The sequence below is a fragment of the Vipera berus genome, assembly GCF_964194415.1.
Source record: "Vipera berus genome assembly, chromosome: 3".
Classification (NCBI taxonomy): Eukaryota; Metazoa; Chordata; class Lepidosauria; order Squamata; family Viperidae; genus Vipera; species Vipera berus.
Window position 1 is genome coordinate 110,778,836 of NC_138204.1, and position 25,363 is coordinate 110,804,198.

Here is a 25,363-nt window from a genome sequence, read left to right on the forward strand (position 1 = left end):
AGGATGGTGGTTGGCCTGTTCTGGGGGTTCATCCAGCTTGAGTGGCAGTGGAGCTGGGTTGATGGTCTGGACACCCACTTACCCTCTGTTTTAGATCCTCCTGACTAATTAATTATGGGACTGCCTTCCCCTGGACTTGCTCGGACAATTATGCCTCACCTTTGTTACACCAGCACGGACTTGTTTGCCCTCAGGGATGCCCCCCCTTCCTGGGTGTGACCCGCCTTTCTTTCCACTCCTAATCTTGATGAAGGGCCCAATTGTTGGAACCCGGAGAGATGGTTGGGCAGGGGCCTCCGGTACAAATTTAATAAGAGGCCCCTGGTTAGTTTTTTAGTCAAATTTTTTATGGGGTTAGGGAGGGGGGTGGGAATTTTTTGTGGTTGTTTGGAAATGGGGGGTAGTCCATCAACCGTTGTTCAGGCCAGGTCCGGGATTGATCGCGTAGGGGGGGAGCGGGGGTCGGTTGCCTCCGGAGCGGGTCGTGGGATTACCTACTCCCACGACATTAGGGAATGGCAGCAGGTGTACGAACAGAGGGCCATATCGACATCCGGGAGGACATCTCCGCTATTTACAAGCGGTGAGGCGCTCCGACTCTCTGCTTTCACCCCGAGGTCCCGGGAGCGAGGATATGCAGCCACCTGAGCTCCGGCTGGTGTACTTGAACGCCAGGTCTGTTGTTAATAAGGCTCCTCTCGTCCGGGATCTGGTTGAGGGTTAGCATGCGGACCTGGCTTGCATCACGGAGACTTGGTTGGGCCCAGAGGGTGGTATCCCTCTGGTTGATCTTTGCCCACCAGGTTTCCGGGTGCTACACCGGCCTCGGGCTCAGGGTAGGGGCGGGGGAGTGGCGGTAGTTATGAGGGAGACTTTGTGTCCGCGGGAGGCCACCGTTCTCCAGATAGTCGGGTGTGAGTCTCTCCTCCTGAGATGTGGTCCTGGGGCGCAGTTGGGCTTGCTGCTGGTGTACCTTTCGCCTAGTCGCGCAGCAGCAGCCCTGCCTGAGCTTCTTGACATCCTCTCGGGGTTGGTGATTGAGTTCCCCAAACTTATAGTTTTGGGTGACTTCAATCTACCATCCCTGGGAGGATCATCTGAGTTAGCTCGGGAGTTCATGGCTTCCATGACGGCCATGGACCTGACGCAAGTAATTCATGGACCGACTCATGTGGGAGGCCACACCCTTGACTTGGTTTTTCTATCTGGACGGTGGTTAGATGATCTTGGTGGGGGCTCCCCAATTGTTACGCCCCTGTCATGGACCGATCATCATCTCCTGCGGCTGGTCTTCCATTTTGCCACTCCCCGCCGTGGGTGTGTGGAACCAACTAGATGGTTCCGTCCCAGGCGCTTAATGGACCCTGAGAGGTTCCAGGCAGGGCTGGGGTCCCCACCTGCTCCCTTTGCTCACAACTCGGCGGATGCCTTAGTGGAAGCCTGGGAAAGGGCAGCCACGGAGGCACTTGACCGAGTTGTACCCTTGCGGCCCCTGACCCGGTGCAGATCCCAGCAGACTCCATGGTTTTCCGTGGAGCTCCGGGAGATGAAGCGTCGGAGACGGGGCCTAGAGAGCTGTTGGAGATCCAGCCGATCCGAATCTGACCAATTGTGACTAAGAACCTGTATTAGGTCTTATCTCGCAGCGATAAGAGCGGCGAGGTCTAATCACTTCGCTACCCTTATCGTGTCCGCAGATAATCGCCCGGCCGCCCTGTTTAGGGTGACCCGCTCCCTCCTTAATCAGGAGGTGAAGGAGGAACCCTTGCAGGGTCGTGCTGAGGAGTTTAGTCAACATCTGTTGGAAAAGATCGCTCGGATTTGGACCGGTTTGGACTCCGACTGGGCAGAGTCTGACGATCAGGACACGGGTGGTCTTGTTGATGTTATCTGGGAGGAGTTTGATCCTGTGACTCCGGAGGAAGTGGACAGGATTATGGGGAGGTTGAGCTCCACCACATGTTTATTGGACCCGTGCCCTTCCTGGCTGGTTTATGCGGCTCGGGAGGGGACACGAGGCTGGTTCCAGGCGGTTATATCTGCGTCTTTGAGTGAGGGTAGTTTCCCCACCGTCTTGAAGGAGGCGGTGGTGAGACCTCTCCTCAAGAAGCCTGCCTTGGACCCAGCTGTGTTAAATAACTTTCGTCCGGTCTCCAACCTTCGCTTTCTTGCGAATGTTGTTGAGAGTGTGGTGGCGCATCAGCTCCCTCTGGTTCTGGATGAAGCGGATTATCTAGACCCGTACCAATCGGGTTTCAGACCCGGGTACAGCACGGAGACGGCATTGGTCGCTCTGGTAAATGATGTCTGGAGGGCCCGGGACAGGCCTAGTCCTATTAGACCTCTCAGCGGCTTTTGATACCATTGACCATGGTATCCTGCTGCAGCATCTCAGGGGATTGGGAGTGGGAGGCACGGTTTTTCAGTGGTTCTCCTCCTATCTCCTGGGACGTTCGCAGTCAGTGTTGGCAGTCGGGTAGAGGTCGACCTCGAGGCCTCTCGCTTGTGGAGTTCCTCAGGGGTCGGTCCTCTCGCCTCTCCTGTTCAACATCTACATGAAACCGCTGGGTGAGATCATTCGTGGTTTTGGAGTTGGGTATCATCAGTATGCTGATGATACCCAGCTTTTTATTTCGACCCCAAACCACCCCAGTGATGCCCTCGACGTGATGTCCCGTTGCCTGGAAGCGGTTCGGGTCTGGATGGGGAGGAACAGGCTTCAACTCAACCCTGAGAAGACTGAGTGGCTGTGCGTACCGGCATCTCGGGATATTCAGAACATTCCATCTCTTTCTATGGGGGGGGTGAGCTATTACCCCTCCGTAGATAGGGCTCGCAACTTGGGAGTCCTCCTAGATTCACAGCTTTATTTGGAAGACCACATAATAACTGTGACTAGGGGGGCCTTCGCCCAGGTTCACCTGGTGCGCCAGTTGCGGCCCTATCTAGACCGGGATGCCCTGCGTACGGTCACTCATGCGCTCGTGACCTCTCATTTAGACTACTGCAATGCTCTCTACATGGGGCTACCCGTGAGGACCACTCGGAGGCTCCAACTGGTACAGAATGCAGCCGCGAGAGTTGTGTTGGGAGTCTCCCGATACTCCCATGTTACACCTCTGCTCCGTGAGCTGCATTGGCTCCCAGTTGTCTTCCGGGTGAGATTCAAGGTTCTGGTAATGGTTTTCAAGGCCCTACATGGCATGGGTCCGGAGTACCTTAGGGAACACTTGCTGCCGGCGTCAACTTCCCTCCGCCCTGTGCGTTCCCACAGAGAGGGCCTCCTCAGGGTGCCACCGGTCAGAGAATGTTGTCTGGTGGCCCCCAGGGGGAGGTCCTTCTCTGTGGGCGCCCCGGATTTATGGAATCGTTTGCCGGTTGAGCTCCAGATGGCGCCTGACCTTCGCTCTTTCTGACACAATCTGAAGACTTATTTGTTCGAAGAAGCCGGCCTGGCCTGATGGGGGATGGGTTTGGATTTTATTGTTGTTTAAAATGTATTTTAACCTATTGTTATAACTTGGGCATCTCGTTTAATTCTTTCTTAACTTTTGTATTTTTGTATTTTTATATGTTTGCCCTGTTCACCGCCCTGAGTCCTTCGGGAGAAGGGCGGTATACAAATAAAATAATTATTATTATTATTATTATTAATTATTATTATTATTATTATTATTATTATTATTATTATTATTATTATTATTATTATTATTATTATTATTATTAATTATTATTATTTATTATTATTATTATTATTATTATTATTATTATTATTATTATTATTATTATTATGCAAGCCCATTGTTTGCTATGGAGTGTTTTTGATGAAAACGTGAAGTAAATGCCAAATTTAGCAAAAATACCACACATCACCGTCACATGACTATAGGATGCTACAAACAGTCAAAATTACAGGCTGGTTGCTGGCTGCCTGAAATGTATTCATATGGCTGTGGTATGGGGGCTGTTGGGACTTTGGAACCAGATCTTAAGTACCTTCTGCGTGGTCCATTTTAACTTCAGTCAGTTGCTAAGTGACTGGTTGTAATTTGAGGGCTATGTGTAAAACACTATTCACACGCTGATTCTAAACACCAGGGTTTCTGCCTAAAACAGAAAGCTCTCCATCAGGAGCTCTCATAATTGAAGGGACTGGTTTGAGACTAATAAATACTGAAATATTCTAATGAACCATAGCACAATCTGAAATCAACCTCATCTCCAATGCTTTTTAAAAACTCACATAACTTACAACCAGTGAAAGACAACAGACAATTGAGGATACAATTTGGTGTCAAACTATACTACAAAATGTAAGTGTACACTTCTGCTATTTTGCTGGCTAGATTTGGATGCTTCAGTGTGGTCAGGTAACTGGAAGCCAATATTTCCAACTCTAAAGCTTCAAGTACACAGATAACATAGACAAGACAGAGACAATATATATTCTTTTTCAAAGAGATACAATTCTTTGCCAATTTTGTCTGATGATACTGATTTAAGACTTCATCTAGTTATGTGTAGCAAGGTGAATACAAGCATGCTTTTCTTGGCTACTTAGAACTCTTTTTTTCTATATAAGAATTTGTCTACAAATAAACTATTAGGCTGAAGTCACTGACCAAATTTATGGGGTCTACTATGGGACCAGAAATATTCTTGCAAAAAACAAAACAACCTCTCCAACAATGTACATAATGTCAGATGCTTTTCTTTGTAATATTTTTTATTGCAATAAGTCTGTTTAGAGTTGGGGCAGGCAGCAACAAGATATCTATTAGCACATGGACACTTCATCTTGGCACATTTAGGATTTGAGACCTAAAGCAGCTTATTAAATATAGAGCTATATTTTATTATTCTATAGTAATCATTCCCAAATAAGAGGTGATCCCAAACTTTACTCTCTTCATTTATTTATTATGAAGTGCCCGAAACTTCCTTCCTCTCCTTTCCAAATACAAATAAAAACCAAAAACTTTTACTACTGGTTAGCCACTACAATATATATTTCCATTACAAAAGACATATTTCTGCAAGTTCTTATAGAAAAATGCTTAAAACATTCCAGTAGTTGGTGCAGTTTACCACTAGTTTTTAAAGAAAAATAAAACCAGTGCCTCAGATTCTCCATATTCACTAAAAATTGAAAGCCTGAATGCCAGCGATGTATGTTATAAAGTCTCAAAAACTGCTGAAGTAATGGCCAATTAGCTATCAAGAACAAAGGAAATAAGTTCAAAATCTATGTAATTCTAGCCTTTTCTTCCATGTTAGCTTACAATTTTTCTCTCTCTTCTCTTCTCTATTTCTTACATCATACGAACTCATGAAAACACTCCCAAGTTCTTTCAGGGAAGATGAAATTACTGAAAACAACAACAAAAAATATTCTGAAGATCTCACCTATACGAATTTGAATTTTTTTCTTGGAAATAACAATTTCTGCTGTTATGGCCTTATACAAAGCCAATTTTTAAAAATTAATTTAAAAGAGATAAAAGATGCAGTTGAATAATTTTGTGCTGAACATAGTTAAAACATTCAGAACAGATTTTCCTACCAAATATGACACTAAAAGACAAATTAAATTCCAAATCCTTTCCAAAACTGTTAGATTGGAAGAAACTTTGAAGGTTTTCAAGTGCAACCGTCTGCCTAGGACAGGAGGAGTCTTTATAATATTCTAGACAAACGGTTGTCTAATCTTTTCTTGAAAACCTCCAGTGAGATAGCACCCACAACTCCTGGAGGCAAGCTATTACTGTCAAGAAATACCTCCTTATTTCCAGGTTGAACCTTCCTCTGACGAGCATCCACCCATTGCTTCTTGTCCTACCCTCAGGTAGAATAAATTGATGCCCTCTCACATGTGATAGCACTTCAAATATTAGAAGACTGCTATCATGTGTCCCCGGAGCCTTCTCTTCATTAGGCTAAACATACCTAGTTCTTTTAGCTGTTCATCATGTGATTTAGCCTCCGAACCCAATATTATCTTTGTTGCTCTGGTTAACTGGTTAGAAATTGTCAGCTATCTATGCTGGAATGCCTGACTTTATACAGGGGGAGAAAGAGTTCTAAAAGAACTCCTAATCATTTAAAATTGAACAGGCATGCTCAATCAAAGAATCTACCACTGAAAAAGGTAGAAAGTTACCTGACCAATTGGTTGTAGATATACAGCTGGAATTTGGGATGGAGGTTGGGAAAACAGACACTGAGAGAAGCCCAGTGGTGAGACGTAAAGACAGAGAAGAAGTAGTGAACAGGAGAGCAGTGTCTACAAAATAAGGAGGAAGAGTTTTAAGTCGATAGCAAGAAACAGTCAGAAAGCAAGAGCAGGAAAAGGTCTAGCAGAGTTTTAAATGAAGCTCAAGTGTCAAACAGTATCATCCATCAACAAGTAGAATTTTTCAAATGCAACAGAAGATAAGCATTACTTAAAATTCTTTATTCCTTGTTAATTGCTCCCCGTTTCTTACACTAGCAACTTTACCTTATTACGGTATAACGCTATAGATAATTCTCCAGTTGTTTAAAGAACTACATTTAAGGGCAATTCCAATTATTCATTTAAGATTGCATTTTTAAAAAGCTCATTACACTATTTTAATTAATTACTCCAAGGTTTCAAGTTGTGTTGTATTTATTGTATTTCAACTATATTTATATCGATGTTCAACTATTGTAAGCTAAATGAATAAGCTCTAAAAATCAAACAAAAGCAGTTTTAGTTCATAAGTTCGCTTAGTTTAAAAATGGCTCAAATATTTATGTAAACTCAAGAGTTTATAGGCTCTCATTTTAAGGGGAAATTAAGAGGGAAAAATAGGTGAGAAAGCTTTTAGAACATAGAAACCACTACTAGTGAAAGATAGTTAAGAATGTACAAACATAACATTAAAATTAATATCAAAAGAGATTAATTCTTTGACAGAGCATGCTCCTATTCACATGCAAACCATTCAATAGCTTTTTTTATCTTCATTATCCAAAGATCAATTATGGTACTCCCGAGAATCTGTATTTAAACAAAATCTTACTGGAGGCATTATTATCCAATTCATCACCATTTAATATTTTTTAAAAACTATGCTAATTTTTTATATATTCTTCCCAAACTAATACAATATCCTACCTGATTCTGCATTATTCAGCATTTATATCTGCATCTTGCTTTCTATCCTCACTCTAAATACATGTTCAAAAGCTTTACTAAATTGAAATATTGGTAATACATTTCTTTTAACAAAGCAGAGGGTAACTGCTGTTCCTCCATAATCTTAAAAACTAGAGAGAGAGATTGCTTTTTTACCACCATATTATTTTTCTTCTATTATATACTGAGTTCCTTAAAAAAATGTGACTAGAAGTCCCAGGCTCTTAAGATATTCCGAAAGTCATAGAATTTTCACATTTTCAGTTTCTCGAAGGGCTGTGAAAAATTGACAAAGATCCAATTCTACTACTGAAACCCAGGAACATATACTAATGTCCTATATGCATTCTGAAATGCCACGCAATAAATAAAAACATTTTTACAACTGAATTTTTCACTACTACAATTAGTAGCTATGTCACATAATGGTACATCTTTCTTTTGTTGTGAAGGAAATATTAGTTGCACATTTTACTACTATAGAGATGCATAATATTACAAAACCCAACTTTTCCCCCCAGAAAAATTGTGAAAATTTAGCTCAGTATACAGTTTCAAATTCCAATATTCTATACTAGGAATCCATTTTTCTCCTGATGAAGTCGAATTTTCAGGCATGAGAATACATTTTGACTGAAGATAATTCAAAAAGAAAACCAACTTTGTAAAAAGCTATATACAAACACTGTACTACAGCAAGCATTCTGCATTAAAGTAATATATACTTGTGTATATAAAACTCTGGTCTGTAATTGCTGTACCAATTACAAGAAGGGGTTCCTACATAGATGCAATGATAGATCATATGCTTTGCCTGCAGAAAGCCCCAGGTTCATTTACCAGTTAAACATGACAGGTATCAGGAACATTAGCTTTTCATGCCTATTCATGATGGAAAGGCAGCCCTATATATAAATATTTATTAATATATTCAAGCTACCAAACCACCATCAAAACTAAACTGAAATTCCACAATAGCTATTGGAAGCCATTTCGATTTAGGAATAAAACAAAATACAAATTACTTCTCATCCATACGTCTCCTCATTTTCTTTAATTTCTGCATGATACTACTTGTGTCAGAGCTGGAAATGGAGGAAGGGCTATAGGCCTCTGCATCAGTTGGCTGAGGGCTTGAGGAATGTGTTTGTTTTTTATCATCTTCACTGCGGTGTTCCTAAAACAGATAAACAAAAAGAAGTCAGATGAATACAATATTAGGTTTTTTGTTGTTGTTAGTTGCGAAGTCGTGTCCGACCCATCGCGACCCTATGGACAACGTTCCTCCAGGCCTTCCTGTCCTCTACCATCTTCTGGAGTCCATCTAAGCTCACGCCTACTGCTTCAGTGACTCCATCCAGCCACCTCATTCTCTGTCGTCCCCTTCTTCTATTGCCCTCAATCTTTCCCAGCATTAGGCTCTTCTCCAGTGAGTCCTTTCTTCTCATTAGGTGGCCAAAGTATTTGAGTTTTAGCTTCAGGATCTGGCCTTCTAAAGAGCAGTCAGGGTTGATCTCCTCTAGGACTGACCGGTTTGATCGCCTTGCAGTCTAAGGAACTCGCAGGAGTCTTCTCCAGCACCATAGTTCAAAGGCTTCAATTCTTTGGCGCTCAGCCTTTCTTATGGTCCAGCTTTCACTGCCATACATTGCAACTGGGAAGACCATAGCCTTGACTATACGCACTTTTGTTGACAGGGTGATGTCTCTGCTTTTTAGTGTGCTGTCTAGAATTGCCATGGTTTTCCTCCCCAGGAGCAAGCGTCTTTTAATTTCTTGGCTACAGTCCCCATGTGCAGTGATCTTGGAGCCCAGGAAAATAAAATCTGTCACTACCTCCATTTCTTCCCCATCTATTTGCCAGGAATTGAGAGGGCCAGATGCCATGATCTTGGTTTTCTTAATGTTTAGTTTCAACCCAAGTTTTGCACTCTCCTTCTTCACCCGCAACAAGAGGGTCTTTAGTTCTTCTTCACTTTCTGCCATTAGAGTGGTATCATCTGCATATCTTAGGTTGTTGATGTTTCTTCCGGCAATCTTAATTCCAACTTTTGATTCATCTAGCCCTGCCTTTCTCATGATGTGCTCTGCATATAAGTTAAATAGGCAGGGCGACAGTATACAGCCTTGCCGGACTCCTTTCCCAATTTTGAACCAATCAGTGGTTCCGTGTCCAGTTCTCACTGTTGCTTCTTGGCCCGCATATAGATTTCTCAAGAGACAAATAAGATGGTCTGGTATGCCCATCTCTTTAAGGACTTGCCAGAGTTTGTTCTGATCCACACAATCAAAGGCTTTAGCATAGTCAATGAAGCAGAAGTAGATGTTTTTCTGGAACTCTCTAGCTTTCTCCATGATCCAGCGTATGTTAGCAATTTGATCTCTAGTTCCTCTGCCTCTTCGAAATCCTGCCTGTACTTCTGGTAGTTCTCGATCCACATACTGCTGGAGTCTAGCTTGTAGAATTTTAAGCATAACTTTACTAGCATGAGAAATGAGTGCAATGGTGCGATAGTTTGAACATTCTTTGGCACTGCCTTTCTTTGGAATTGGAATGTAAACTGATCTTTTCCAATCCTGTGGCCACTGTTGAGTTTTCCAAATTTGCTGGCAAATTGAGTGTAGCACTTTTACTGCATCGTCTTTTAAGATTTTGAATAGCTCAGCTGGAATACTGTCACCTCCACTAGCTTTGTTGTTGCTCAGCTTTTCTAAGGCCCACTTCACTTCACATTCTAGGATGTCTGGCTCGAGGTCAGTGACCACCTCATTGTGATTATCAGGGACGTTAAGCTCATTCTTGTATAGTTCTTCTGTGTAATTTTGCCACCTCTTCTTAATCTCTTCTGCCTCTGTTAGGTCCCTGCCATTTTGGTCCGTTATCATGCCCATTTTTGCATGAAACGTTCCTTTCATCTCTCCAATTTTCTTGAAAAGATCTCTGGTCCTCCCTATTCTATTGTTTTCTTCTATTTCTTTGCATTGTTCATAATATTAGGTTTTAGATTTGCTCAAATGAGTCAATGATATTTTTTTTCAAATTTCTGCAGAAGAGTTATTCCTATTGCTAATAAAAAGGTTGAGTGTTATCAAGACAGGGAACCGAGAACTCTCTGTGAATTTACAAGCCCTCTGGACAGAAAGGCTAGAAGGAAATGAACAAGAGTTCTGCCTATCTAAAATTGCCTATTAATAGATTTCTAATTTGTAATTAAAGCTGGAAATGTTGCAGTATATTTTTTATAAATATTATTAAACCAGAGGTTTTTGATTCTTGTTCCCTAGATTAAATGTTTTCAATCCAGACGCCGTGGAACAAAGTCTGACAGTTTTCCAATCTTCTATATAGATAGCCTTCACTTAACCACAGTAACTGGGACTGAGGTTTTTTAGGCAGGCAACGTGATCATAAATTACACTATCACATGATCAGGCTGCTTAGCAACAACAGTTCTGGAAGTCTCTTTTATCATTGTTTAAGGACCATGTGCGTCATTAAATGAGAACCTCGTATAACTGCAAGCTCTGACTACCTGCCAGTTTCCCCACTAATTTTGCCAGTGGGAAGCTGGCAGGAAATGTCCTGATCATATGAGCACAGGGACATGCAATGGTCGGAAATCTGGGCGAGTTCACTGCAATCATGTGATGACAGAGACACTGTGACAGTTGAAACTTCAGACACCAGTCATAAATATTACTCCTTCAGCAGTATTGCAAATTTTAACAGTCACTGAAAGAGTGGCCATTAATAGAGGACCACCAGTATTTTATATTTTATTTTTTAAAAACCAGTAAATTTAACTGCTTAGATCTTAGGAGGGAATGGCTTTTTTTTTTAACCAAAATTTGCTGGTAACCAAAATACATATGTGGATTGAGAAGGATGATGTCATATTACTTTCTGAGTTATGTTTCTTGTATCAATTATACACACAATATAAGGCTAAGCTTAGCCCCAAATCTAAGATTATTGCAGCTACAATTACTACACTAAGGAAATTAAAGTTCATTTCTTCTTTGTATCTTAAGAATGTCACAAATTTTATTCTTCAAATGAAATGCTGTTTCATTTGACAATATCAACCGGATAAATAAAATAAGCAGATTAGTTGCATTGTAACTTATCACCTTGTTTTCACCAGAAGATTTGAGTTTTTCCTGTAATTTCATAGTGGTTTGGCGTATCCGCTCAATTTCTTCCTGCTGTTTAAGAATCAGTTGCCTTTCTTTCCGAGCTGCCTTATTAGCTTCCTGAAGGCGCTTAATTTCTGCCTTTATGGGTAAATAGGATAAAACAAAACAAAAAAAGAACCGTTATTTCCTCATTAGCTTACCTCTTAAATAACCTTAACTTTTCATTTTTATTTTATGCTCTGCCACAACTGACAATTTCCTGCTTGTTGCTTTCATCCAAAGTTTATTAGAAGTTTATCCCAATCCCTAAAGAACTCTCCACTGTTTCCTTCTTCTAATTTTATACTGTCATTTTATTATCTTTTACTACTGTATCTAATCTTCTTTCTAAAAATATAAATGTTCTCTCTTCTTTCCCATACCAATTTTCTCTAGTTAGTTACTAGTTAGAAGTTACTATGAATTTGGCTTCTCCCTTTTTATTGTATCTTTTTCTGAATTTCGTGTATTGCTATCTTTTTTTGTTATTTTTAAAACAATTTTCCTAAGAAAACTTCTAGCAATAGAAATTTATAATAAATTTCTTAAAACTAAAATTAAAATGTAGAATCCCCAGCTTTCAATTTTACTCTCTGCTCTTCAATTTCCTTCTTGCTTGGTTACTTCAGATCCAAAGCTTGTGAGCAAGGACAACATCTACTGAAGTCTGTTTGCCCCCAAATAGCGCTTATAGGTAGCAGTTTGCTTCAGGAAATTCCCATTGCAAAAGGCAATTTTCCTAGTCTATGACTTTTTTTAAAGGTTAATTAAGAACTTTCCTTCATATCCCTGTGATAGTTATGATTAATGTTGGGCGGGGAATAGTATTCCCTGTATTTGAGTTTATTATCTGTTTGCTTTTTCCAAAATAATTTGTCCTGCTTTGTGGGTGCAAATGTGTGATTTGGCACAAAGACTGAAATCTTCCTAACCTTTGCACTAGGATTCTTCGACAAGTGACTTTTCTTTTAGCCACAAATGACTCTAATTGGGAATTTCCATCGCTAAGCAAAGCCATCATGAGGTGGAAGATCATGTATTTGCACCACTTAGGAATGGCAGTATCAATAGTCCTGGTTGCGATCAGGACCACACAGTCATTAGGTGAGTACCTCATACTTCCCCTGCACAGCCACTTTACCTCTACTTCAGTTCCCACCTCTCTCTCTCCCATCTCTGCCCTTTGGGTCTTCTTGCACTCTGTAGCCACTTACCAGTGCTGTCCTCCCACTCCCCACAGCTGACCTTTGTCATCTTCTCCCTCTCGCTGCTGCTGAGACTTACTTGCTCGAGGCAGCTGCTGGCCCTTGGAGGTTACACGAAGGCCGTACATGAAAAATGAGCAGCAGCACTTCATCAGCAACCGGAGGAAGAAGATGGGGGAAAAAATCAGCTGGGAACAGCAGGGGTACGTACCAAAGGGCAGGGCAGCCAAAAGGAAAGAAGAGAGAGCTGGGACATCGGAGCATGGGGAGAACTGAAGTGCACGCTATGTCATAAATGCAGGTGGATTGCCAAGCTCCAAACATTTTGATCACATGGTCGTGAGGGTGCTGCAACAACTGTAACTTTAAGGATACAGTTAACTTTAAGTAGTACAGATAGTCATCAACTTATGACTATTATGGAGCCTGTCCATTACAGTCGCAAGTCATGATGGTTGTTAAGCCCACATGATTGCCTTGCTTAACAACCCTCATCTTTCCTCTCTCCCTGGTGTGGTTGTTAAGCAACTGCATGGGCCATTAAGCAGAGCACAGGGTGCCTCATATAAGGGAGAAGCCCTTAAAGGCCTAGCGCAGGGCTAGGCCTGCCTGCCCTGGGCTTCCCAAGACCTCCTCTGTGCTTGGCTTTCTGCTTTTCAGCACTAATTAACTACTGCAAGAAGATCACAGAGACTGACTACAAACAATAGCATGATGAAGCAGAAAGAATGGAAGATGCACTGAAATATCTGCAAGAAATACAATTTGCCTACAAGCAAGAACTGGTGGGACCGCAAAATAGATTAAGTAATAGAAAATGAAGAAGCTAAAGTACTCTGGGATTTCAGAATTCAAACGGACAAGCACCTGCCACATAACACCCAGGCTTAACAATTTCAGTAAGACAGACAAAAAAGTCTGGATGGTGGATAATGAGTACCTGGAGACAGCAGAAGAGAAGAGAAAGAACTGGAGAAAATCACAAAGTATAAAACCTGCAAATAGAAGTAGAAGAACTGTGGCAACAGAAAGCAAAGATAGTACCAATAAGTGCCTTAGGTGCAATCCCAGGACATCTGGAGCACCATTTGAACACCATTGATAAAATCACCATCAGTCAATTGCAAAAGGCAGTATTACTGAAAATAGCTAACATCCTGTGACCGTACTTTTAACATCATAAAAGAACAAAATCTGCTTAACTCAGGTCCTTGGAAAGGACTCAGTAAGTGGATAAAAATCCCAAAGCCAATCTAAACATCAGACTGACTTTGGAGCTAATCATAATAATAGTAATATAAGCAGCCTACAAGCATCTGGGCATTTTAAAGTTGGATAACCTGAAGTATGGATAAGTTAAAAATGTGATTAGTAAAGAATACATCCAAAGAGTGAGAAAATTGCTAAATATGAATGGTTCAAACATCACCAAAGCCATCAATACCTGTGACATGATACCTGTTGGAATTATTAATTGGATATAAGCTCATCTGAACAGTTTGGATTGAGAAAAAAATACATGACTAGTCACTATGCATGACATCCCTCTAGTGATATTGATAGATTATACCTGCCTTATAGAAATGGAGGCAGAGGTTCACTTCAAGTCAAATAAACTGTCAAAGAAGAAAAGCTTGCATTGGCTGATTAAGTAAAACACAGCCAAGAACAAGGATTGATGCAAGTAAAAATTAGAACTTACTGAAAGGACAGGAAACAAAATATGAATGTTGAAATAATGTAATAAAAAACACAAACTGAATGCTGGAAGGGGAAAGCATTACATGGTCAATTTCTACAAAGATTTGAGGGCAAAGTGGATAAAGATAAAACCTGGCAATGGCCTATAACTGGAACATTAAAAAATGAAACTGAAGTCTTGATTTTGGATGCTCAAGAGTAAGCTAATGGAATCAAAGGCACAAACGAAAGATCATCAAATGATTCAAAGTGCAAATGGTGCAAAGAGGCAGAAAATATTTGTCTGAAATGGTATAGAGTTTCCTGCCTGAGCAGTGCTTGGACTAAAAGACCTCCAAGGTCTTTTCCGTTATTCTGTTATTCTGTTAAAAAAGAGTAGATCATATATTCAGTTTATGTGCAAGATCACGTAAACTGATTATAATCCAAGACATAACACAGTCGCTAAAAAGATTCACTGGATCATCTGTAAAAATGAAAAACAGTTGAAACAGTAGTTGAAAACGAGTAGGTTAAAATATTGTGGGATTTCCAAATACAAACTGATAAAAGTCTTGATGCACAAGACACCAAATTTAACTGGATAATTGATGTGGCAATACCAGGGGATATAGAACAGAAGACAAAGAACTGGAGAAGATCACAAAGCATCCAAAATTGAACCTTGAAGTTGAAAGATTATGGCAAAAACCACCCAATGGTCCCAATGGTTGCTAAGTGCTAGATGTCACTTAGAAAATCTGTGCATTGACAACATTTCCATCTGCAGTTACAAAAGGCCACACTAGTTGAATCTGCACATACTCTACGCTGATACATTATGATATCCTAGGTTCTTGGGAAGAATTCAGCGCACATGAAGGTCAATACCAGCTAAAGAATGGACAGCTGTGATTTCACATGGTTGTGCACATAATAATTTACAGTTGTTAATTTTGGGTTGCCACAGTGCACAGTCTTCACTTTTAGAATAATAAGTGCTGTACTGTATCAAAATTGTCACTTTACAGGTCAAAATTGATAATTTTTCACCATTTATTTTACAATAAATGCCCTACTTAGACATGGCCAGTACTGTATACCATCCTACACAGTCAATTTAATTGAGAAAATATGTATTCATATAAATGTCAATCCAAATTATTAACATACTACAGTCTATTAAAATTTATATTTCTTTAAATAAATACATATGACATTAGTACAAATTATTACAAGATCTAGCTTCTCCAGCATCCCAGAAAAAAGCCTCTTGGCAATGATCGTTATGTATGTGGACACACTAAATAAAACGCAAGATAAGGTAGTATTTTGGATCAACATTAATTAACCCCTCCCCCAATAAATCTATTGTAAATCTTAATAAATCTATTATTTGTACTGATAGTTGCACTAATTATGACTTTAAATATTTGAATATTTAATATGATTTTCAGAATACAGTATGTCTATAGCCAATTAATAACCCGTTTGAGAATTAACTGAGTCAGAACTACCTCAAACTACTCCAGCTCTTGGTGAGAGCATCCATTTTAATTTCTTGACAGGTTAAAAGAAGTGCTTTGAGGAGGTTTGTTTGTTTCCTACCCAATCCAGTCTACATCCCTGGAATACTTGGGAGATCCTCTGTCCAAATTCTGGCCAGTCTTCTTTACCTTCTGAGAATAGCCAAGATTAGCCAGATACCCCTACATATGCGGCAGCTCAAAGCAGTCAAATGTAAAAGTAGTGTTTACCTTCTCCTGCTGAAGTTTAAGAAGCAGGCCACGTTGTTTTTTCCGGATAGGTGGCATTTTATCATCTTCTCCTTTATCTCGTAAATGTCTAAAAATAAGTAGCAGGAAAATTAAATCTCTTCCACTTTGGCACTGAATTACTTTGCCCTCTATTTTCTTTTCTTTGGGGGTGCTGGTGTTGCTTTTTATACTTTTTTTACACTTGATAAAACATATGAGTTTTATTTCAATGTCAGCAAATGCATAAAGGAAATTTGGAAGCTATTCAACATTTATTTAAAAACCTTAGATGTGAAGTAGGTGAGATAATTAAATATATGATATTATATATAACTGTAGGAAAAGTATCACAAATCAAAGAAGCAAAACTGCATTTGAACCTTTTTTTAAAAAAAGTCTTCATTTGAGAAAATAACATTATGATGTAATGTATAAGGTCATAAATACAAAAATGGATTGGCTGGGTGAGAATACAAACAAAACAAAATTATATTAAAGACTGTGATCATATTAAAATTGCAAAGAACTCTCCTTTTCTTGCTATCTCTTTCATGATATTCACGAAACATTTGCAATAAGAATGTAACATAAATCAAAAAAGTCTGAAATCCTTAGGATGGGAAAACTCTTGGCTATGTTATACATCGTATGGTTTCCAACTTTTACCTTTTCTGGTGTTCTAGCCAAGCTAGTTCAGCCTTAGTCTTCTCTTTAAGTGCCTTTTCACGTAATCGGAGCAGTGAAGACTGGTGAGCTGCTCGCATTTCTTCTTCTCTCATGTACTGCCGTACCATTTCCATTGTAAATTTAGAAAAACTGTCTTGTCCTCCTGAAAATGGCAGGTTTAGCTCCTGATGAAAAGAAAAAAAACAGTTTCCCCAGAATTCACAATCTCTTTACTGGTCAAAATGTTTGCAAACTATTGATGTACTTTTACATTAATTGTTACTAGATTTCCATTGTTGTTATGTAGAAATACTGTTTTCTACAGTGAAGATACATGGACATTTTATGTATAAAGTATGTTCATTTATTCATTTAATAAATTTACCGGTATATGTGAGAATATGAAAATCAGTAACTTGAGACAAGCAGCAACAGAATAACAGACAATAAGAGCATGAACAGAGTTACAGTTGAGGCAGAAAAGGACAGGGAAATATATGTTTTTCTAGGTACAAAGGTATTCCGGCATCTATTATCCTCCCCAGTGCACCTGAGAAGAATTAACTCATATGTGTTGCCTATTTACAATAATATCTGAAACATGCTTTCTAGGAAGGCCACAAGTAGAAACTGGCCTCTTGTACTTCTGTCCTTAAAAAATATGTTACTAAAATTATTAATTCAGCAAACGATATTTGGCAAAATGATGCATCTAAAACAGGTTTTAATACATGTATTACCACTTCCAGAGATCTCTATAAATCCACCTCTCGATTTTCATATTTTTTAAACTATCTTCATGAATTACGCCTATTATTTGCTGAATTATTCACACTACATTGAATTAGATGATTCTTTTTATTCTCCATGAAAAGACTTATGGGAAGAAAACCACAACTTATGCAAAATGTTGAATTTTTAGCAGTCAACATAATGATGAACCTCTGCAGATATTTATCCAGCAGTCAGATTAGTGCAAAGAATGTCAGATAATGTCACCTTCAGTGAGCAACATATTTATTTCTGCTGATTATGATGAATGTTCTTCTAAGAGCAGTTACACATATACTGCATAATTTATAACCAATTTTAAAAAGCTAAAACAACTAGAACATATGCAGTAATAAAATTCCCACATAATCAATTGGAAATTGGAAAACAGGCCAGTAAAAATTCTGAGACTCCAAAAAATGAACAGGAACAGACTATTGAAATCTTGCCTTAACAGGTAACAGCGTAGGCTTTTCAGAAGCTTCCTCATGAGAATAAACTTGGTGACTTCGTTTCTTCAGATTGATCCGGCGGTGGCTCTCGGAAGGCAACAAAGACCGAAATGATTGCTCTTCAATCTCATCTTCTGTCATAGACTCATCAAATTTTAGGGAATATTCCGTGGCAATAGAGGTAGAATCTGAAAAGACACAATACAAGAAGGAGAAAAAAATACATAGAATTCATTACAGAACAGAAAACACTACAAAATAAGATGATGTTGCAAAAATAGAATGAGTAAATATTGACTGAATGGATAGAAATATAGATATGCCTATCAAAATTCCCGACCTTATTATGAAAACAATAAATATATACATGGACTCTTTGGATAACTATTACATAATAGAGCTGGGTAAACCCTTTGAGAGACACGTTTTGGGAAGATACAAGAGCATATATGTACAAGTAGTCTTTGGATTACAACCTTAACTGGAATCAGACTTTCCATCCCTAAGCGATAAGGGTCGTAAAGCGTGACATCAGTTAACCTCATTGCTTAGCAACAGACCAGGTTGTTGTAACCCAGAGACCACCTGAGTTATTGAGAGAGGACCTCATATATCCTGAGCCCTAGGCAAGCAAGCTGATGAGTGAGAAGGTGTGTGGGTGCTGTGGATGGGTGCTACAGACCAGAAAAAAGTTGTAGCTTTTTAAAAAGACATTGTGTACACACAAATCTAGACAGCACACTAAAAAGCAGAGACATCACCCTGCCAACAAAAGTGCGTATAGTCAAGGCTGTGGTCTTCCCAGTTGCAATGTATGGCAGTGAAAGTTGGAGCATAAGAAAGGCCGAGTGCCAAAGAATTGAGGCCTTTGAACTACGGTGCTGTAGAAGACTCCTGCGAGTCCCTTGGACTGCAAGGCGATCAAACCGGTCAGTCCTAGAGGAGATCAACCCTGACTGCTCTTTAGAAGGCCACATCCTGAAGCTAAAACTCAACTACTTTGGCCACCTAATGAGAAGGAAGGACTCACTGGAGAAGAGCCTAATGCTGGGAAAGACTGAGGGCAATAGAAGAAGGGGACGACAGAGAATGAGGTGGCTGGATGGAGTCACTGAAGCAGTAGGCGTGAGCTTAAATGGACTCCAGAAGATGGTAGAGGACAGGAAGGCCTGGAGGAACATTGTGCATAGGGTCGCGATGGGTCGGACACGACTTTGCAGCTAACAACAACACACATTTATGTTTTGAAACATTTTCTCCTAAAGGATTCATTCAATTCTAGTACATAAATATATAAATGTCCTGCCAAAAGGAGTCAGAACATTCAATGTTAGGAAAGCTATTTCCAAAATACTTTTTTTTCTTCTTTGAAGGGATGGCAGAAAAAAAAATTAGGCTGCGAACTAACCTTGCCTTCTGTCAGCTTGTATATCTTGGGATAAAGAAATAAACGTTACTATTCTCTAACAATAGCTCTTCCTGGAATCTACTGAAAACTAAGGCTACAGTGATTGAAATGTACATCTTTCCCTACCCCACCTCATTTCCAAGAATTCCATTTCTTGGAAATACCAGAGAAAGCAACCGAAATAATTCTGAACATTCGTTTCACAGCATTCATACATGTATGCGTGCCTGTAGAGATTAAGTTTACCATTTTTTTCCCTTAAAAATGATAACTAGCGCAACAAGAAGAGAAAGAGTTATCCAGCCAGTAGTTTCAAGAATAAAGAGGACGAAAGCAACAGCAAGCCAGGGACAATCTGGCAGTGGATACTGTCAGACTGCAAGTTCCCCAGAGTCCAACAGATGGTTACTCAGAAATAAACATAAAGAAAGCAGAATGGTGAGAAGGGGTAGGGAATTATTTTTATATTATTACCACGTAACCCATCAGCAAAACCACTGACACAGCAATGGAAAGAATACAGATCATTATGAAACAAAAACTGAATGAGCATTATTTTAATTAAATACTGATCTGAAAACTAACCTCTCTCATCAGGAACGGATGGGATACTGTTATTCTGCAATGAATCATTCATTGCTGTAGGAGCTTCCTCCTCAATGGAGCTGCTTGGTTTTTCATGATGAGAAAGTTTCTTGGCTTCCTTTGAAGATGGACTTTCCTGCCGACTGCTGCTACTACTGCATTATAAAAAGACATACAGGTGTGGTATGCATTACATCTGTGCTCCACAAGTTGTACTGGTTGCCAGTTTGCTTCTGGCTCCAATTCAAGGTACTGTTTTTTACCTTTAACATTCTTCATGGCATGGGACCAGGTTATCTGAGGGGACATCTGTCCACAATTATATCTGCCCATCCCATAGGATCTGCAGAGAAGGCATGCTATGAACCCAACTGCTACGGAATTATATTTGGCAGGTCCCAAGAAAAAGATCTTCTCTGCTATGGTACACTCATTATGGAATCTATTCCCTCTGGAAATGACATCAGCTTCATTTTTTTCAACATTTTGCAAGTCTTTCACTATGTTATCAGGCCTGCGGGTTCCAGAGGACGGGGGAAATTTTGTGATGGCTCCCTTACTGTGATTAATATCATCCTCGCCTGCTCTGTATTTTTAGTGTAGTATTTTTAAATTGTCATTGTTTTATGTATGCTTATTGATTTCTAATTCAGTGTTATATATAAATATGATAAAATAATGAACTCTAAAATATGTGCTTGCGTTGTGTACTCTTTACACTCTTTCCCCCTAGGAATTCACTTTCACATCACAGAGTATAACATTAAAATTAAATCTTTTAAAATCCAGGGTCCCAAAATTTTTACAAGAAGCGGAATCAAGGTCTTTGATAACCTAGTGACGGCAAATGTTTTCAGTCCTGGAGAGCTAGCTATAAAGGCTAACGTATACAACTGGTAGAATATGTACACACCGGTGGCTCAAACTATTTTAAGAAGAACTGTAAAGTCCATTGAGTAACAAGTTCCTCTAGCACATAGTTTTGCTTTTGCATAATTTCCATTTGTTCTTGATACTTCATGCCTGAAAATTCAGGATCTGGAGTTTCCATAATTTTAGGGCTTGTAAGTGTATTAGGAATTTTGAAAAAAATGTCAATATCTGTTATCAAGGGAGCCCATTTGCAAAACTGCTCCTGTAAGGGGTGCAAGCAGCAAAAATAATCATCTCCCAGAAGTGAAAACTGATATTTGTCTTTCTTAAAAGTATTTGTCCAAACTGATTAATTTCAGCTGGGGAGAACATGAAGAGTCAGAGATGTACTAGGAATCCAGAACTCTTGCTCATTTTCAAGATCATCCTCCTCAAATTACATCATTTGTAAATCTCACCATTCAAAATTCAAACAAACTCATTTTAACTTCAAACAGATGTCAACAGTTTGTAACTGTTCCATTCAAGACCGAATTGGGGTATTTCATGTCCAAAATATTACATATTCAAAAATTTCTGCAAACTACTTTTTAGAAACTTATTCCCCAATTAGCTAGCATTTCTAGTTATGTATTATTTTTTAAAAAAACTCTGTATACTACCTCGAATCTTTTGATTTGACAACCCCATAAATTTAATGAATTGTTTACTAACTCAAAGCATTAAACCAATTGCTATATTTATAAATAATAAATTTATAAATATAGCAATTGGTTTAAGAATACTTTGAGCTAGTTTTAATACACAAAAAGAGATATAGGTTACTGAAAATACTATTCGCGATAAATACTAGCTATCAATACCTGAATTAAGTAAACCAAATAATCTTACTTGGTTGAATTTATACTTACCGTAATATAGTGATTATAAATTTTGTGTCTCACCTCTGATAATGTGCCTTTGATCTTGATGATTCTGAATAGCTATCAAATGTATGCAAATCATTATGTTTTGAGTCATTTGTCTCTTCTTTACCTGGTGGGGTAGTGATTGAATCTGCTTTTCTATTAAAAGAAAACAGGACAGTTTGAATTATGTTAAAAATCACACCAGTGTTTGTAACTGACTGTCAAATAATTGAATACAAATGCAATCTTTTAAAGTTAAGTAAAAGTTACTGTCCAATGCAGTATATGTGTAGAGGAATCAGCTTTTATTGTTCCTCTTTCTATCAAGTATAGGCGAACAAGAGAGGATATTTGAACTAGCAAAACTCTAAGCACATTGTTTTGTGCTGTTTCTTTCTCGCAACAGATGAGGTACTTGGTAGGAGAAGGAAGTTTCACACCAGAGAGCCTGTGAAACTGGATCCAAATTGGTTGGAAAAACTAAAGACTTTTTCTTTCAAAACCAGCAATTTGAAGAAGAAAAAAAAAGACGGTGGGGTTGGAGGCAAGTATGTCCCTATAAATCAAACTGTGCTTTAGTACCATGTACATATTACCAAAGCTTCATCCGTAGTTATCCCTTCCCTACACACTTGAGTCAAATTTATGAAAACAAAATTACATAGTGAAGTGCCAATTTTCTTCCTCCAGGCCTCCACGGAATTAGCAGGGAAATCTACTATTTACAGATGCTTTGACGAACTTTCCTTATTGAACTACCTTCATTAAAAATATTAACCCCATATTAAATTTCTATATAAAATACCTGTTCATATTGCGAAGCTTTAATTGCTTTATGAATGCTGAATTGTGCTTCTGTTCTTGGTCAAATAATACAGTAACTGGAGCTGCAGTATTACCAACTGCATCAGAGATCTGGAAACGTGCAAGTTCTGTCATCTAATAAAAAGCACAGCAAAATACAGGTTTCCGATGCATAAATTAACTTCTTATGGGTTAAGGCAGGGGTGTCAAACTGCTGGCCCGCGGGCCGGTTGCATCATGCGGAGGCCGCCCCTACCCCAGCTCCAGCAGTGCAAAAAAAGTTGCAGTACGTAATGACACGTTTCGTGACGAGGTGAGTTTGACCCCCATGGGTTAAGGTATAAAGATCCCCAGAAAATAACTCACTTCACGTATCTGACGAGCAGCATCTGCAGTCAACAGGGCTGTCTCCAGCTGATGAGATGCAATCTTAGATGTGGTCTCCTGTAGAGTCTCAGCTGCCTCCTGGTGTGAATGTGCCAACTGATGTAATGATTCAGCATGGGCCTATTCATGGTGACACAAGTTTGCTTTTGAAATCTCTTTACTTTCACTAAAAGTGTAGCTGTGCTTTGACCTTAACCTGAGCATGAAATTCGTCCTGTTTGCCTTAGGGAAGGGATTCTTACCTTAATAACAAAACTTATTTCATGTTATGGATAAGAAATGTAATTTTAAATCCCAGTTTTATAAATAAAAAATATGAATTCTCACATGGAAGGAAGCTGTTCGGTAAGTATGTTGGTTCTAAGCTGATAAGTAGTTCAAAAAGAAATAAAGATCATCAAGCTGAAACCCTGATTCTTGAACAAGGGAAGTTCTAATAATTTAAAGAAATACTGGCAAAATACAGCACTTTGTGAAGAAATGCTTTTGCTAATCACTAATGCTATGCACCACTAACACAATGTTCCAATATATCAATATACTGCCTATCATTTTAAATTACCATCCATTGCCATTGTCAGCCACTTCCCTACGGAAAAGGATTCTACTCTGCAGGGTTTTTTCATGCTATTTAAAATGCTACAATACCTGAGCTGCTTTTTGTTTTGCCTCTTCCAGATTCCTTTGGTTTTGCAACAACTCTTGCTCTGCCTTTAGAAGGGCCAAGTCCCTCTCATGCCTCTGCTGCTGGGACTAAAGGTGAAATTTTAGTTATTGTTTATTCAGTTACATTTTTCCTTTTTATAGAACTATGGAAAAGGTCATACAATTTTTCATCATTTAAAAACAGCAATGGCTCATTACCAAAATTAAATGATTTTAATTAAGTAGCTTTAATATTTCAGATATTTAATTATAATTATAAGATATAATGAAATAATTATAAAATAATTTGATTTAATACTTCAGCATCTGCTCCTACTTTAATACATTTTAGTACCAATTTCGTAGTGAATAACCTATGTAATTAATTGGATACATATAGCTGCCCACCTCGAAATAGTAACTCTGAATGGTTGTACAATTATTAAAATACAAAAACCACAGTATACGACCCCTGGTATTTAAGGATAAAACACAAAATATAATTAACATATTTTAAGCATTTCTGAAAATTATAGCTATATCTTTTTTTTTTTAGCAAAATTAGATTTCAAAAATACACAATTACTGGAATAAAGATCCCAAACTTTCTGTTGCTTTAGTTTAGAGAGTTCCAATGTCAATCTTGGATACTCCCGAAATAAAATTCTCCCAGCCTTACTATTAGTCTTCTAATCCTCTGCTTAGATACTTTGCAGTGAGTGTCAAAACCAATAAAAGCCAAAATAACAACTTTTGGTTACTTTTACAATTATTAATAGAAACTTTTTGTACATGGAGTGAAAGGTTTGAGAACTGAAATTTCCAAAAGATAAAAAAAACTGAAAATACATGCTAAGTATTTTAAGGAATTTCAGATTCATTAATCTTACCTTTAATATTAGAGCCAGAGAAACACTTTCCTGCTGTGCAAGTGATATTCCTCGCACACGTTCTATATCAGAGATTTGGTGTAGCGACTCTTCAATAGTGCTTAGGTAGTTAAGTTCTGCAGACATACGATGCTGGAGACCAGCAGGTGAGAAGCACATGGAACCTGTAAAATCAGTACACAAATTAGTAAACAACTATATGTATTTGCTCAAATCACCCTATATAAACTATATCAAATATAGCATATTCTATAGATTTTTCCATTCTTTGCCAGCTCACCGTTCTGAATATTGGTTCCAGTCCTGTTGTTTCCAATACTTAGGTCAGAGAAGGCTGGATTTAGCATAGATCCCGAAGCTATGTTTCTGGGAGAATGTAAAGATCTATGTTTTTCTGCTGTATTTCCTACAGGATCCATTTTTTTCTGTATATTTGGAGACTGAGGAGAGCTTATCGTTCTTGGTGATCTAACTTTATCTGGGAGACTAAACAAACAAAAGCTAATTAGAAAAAGTATTTATGCTCAAAAACATAAAGCAGCAGTTTAAAATGATAGTTTAAAGGTATTTACTATTTAGAAAAGAACTACTGATATAAAAATTACAAACTAAATTTGTGGTTTTTCATCAGTTGGATATATTTTCATACACTAGACAGGATGAGAAAACGTATTTCAAATAAACGCAACACAAGAGAATGTCTAGATTCCTTGTTCATGCTGTGTATTTATTTTTCTCAATGTTCTATATCAAGGGTCCCCATCCCCGTCCATGGACCAGTACCAGGCTGCGGCTTGCCAGCAACTGGTCCACACAAACAAGGAAAGCCCCATCCACATGATGCAGGCAGCACACAAAGCCACGCCCCCTCCGGTCCACGGAAAAACCTCTCTCCACAGAACCAGTCCCTGGTGCCCAAAAGGTTGGGGACCTCTGTTCTATATGCTATTCTGACCATAATAATAACCTAAGCTAGATTTCTTTTTTTATAGCAT

The 25,363-nt window shown here is 38.9% G+C and overlaps 1 protein-coding gene across 1 annotated transcript in view; it reads right to left on the reverse strand.

The window, feature by feature from the left end:
• CEP350 (centrosomal protein 350) overlaps positions 1–25,363 on the reverse strand; it is a 129,020-nt gene that overhangs the window by 35,315 nt on the left and 68,342 nt on the right. The window contains exons 16-28 of the mRNA XM_081324167.1: positions 24,649–24,854; positions 24,369–24,532; positions 23,482–23,586; positions 22,813–22,953; positions 22,448–22,581; positions 21,679–21,798; positions 19,862–20,016; positions 17,866–18,056; positions 16,646–16,830; positions 15,980–16,067; positions 11,293–11,436; positions 8,188–8,339; positions 6,161–6,283 (exon numbers count right to left, since the gene is read on the reverse strand). Of these exons, the coding sequence (XP_081180293.1) occupies positions 6,161–6,283; positions 8,188–8,339; positions 11,293–11,436; positions 15,980–16,067; positions 16,646–16,830; positions 17,866–18,056; positions 19,862–20,016; positions 21,679–21,798; positions 22,448–22,581; positions 22,813–22,953; positions 23,482–23,586; positions 24,369–24,532; positions 24,649–24,854 (1,908 nt within the window). The remainder of the gene's footprint in view (positions 1–6,160; positions 6,284–8,187; positions 8,340–11,292; positions 11,437–15,979; positions 16,068–16,645; positions 16,831–17,865; positions 18,057–19,861; positions 20,017–21,678; positions 21,799–22,447; positions 22,582–22,812; positions 22,954–23,481; positions 23,587–24,368; positions 24,533–24,648; positions 24,855–25,363) is intronic.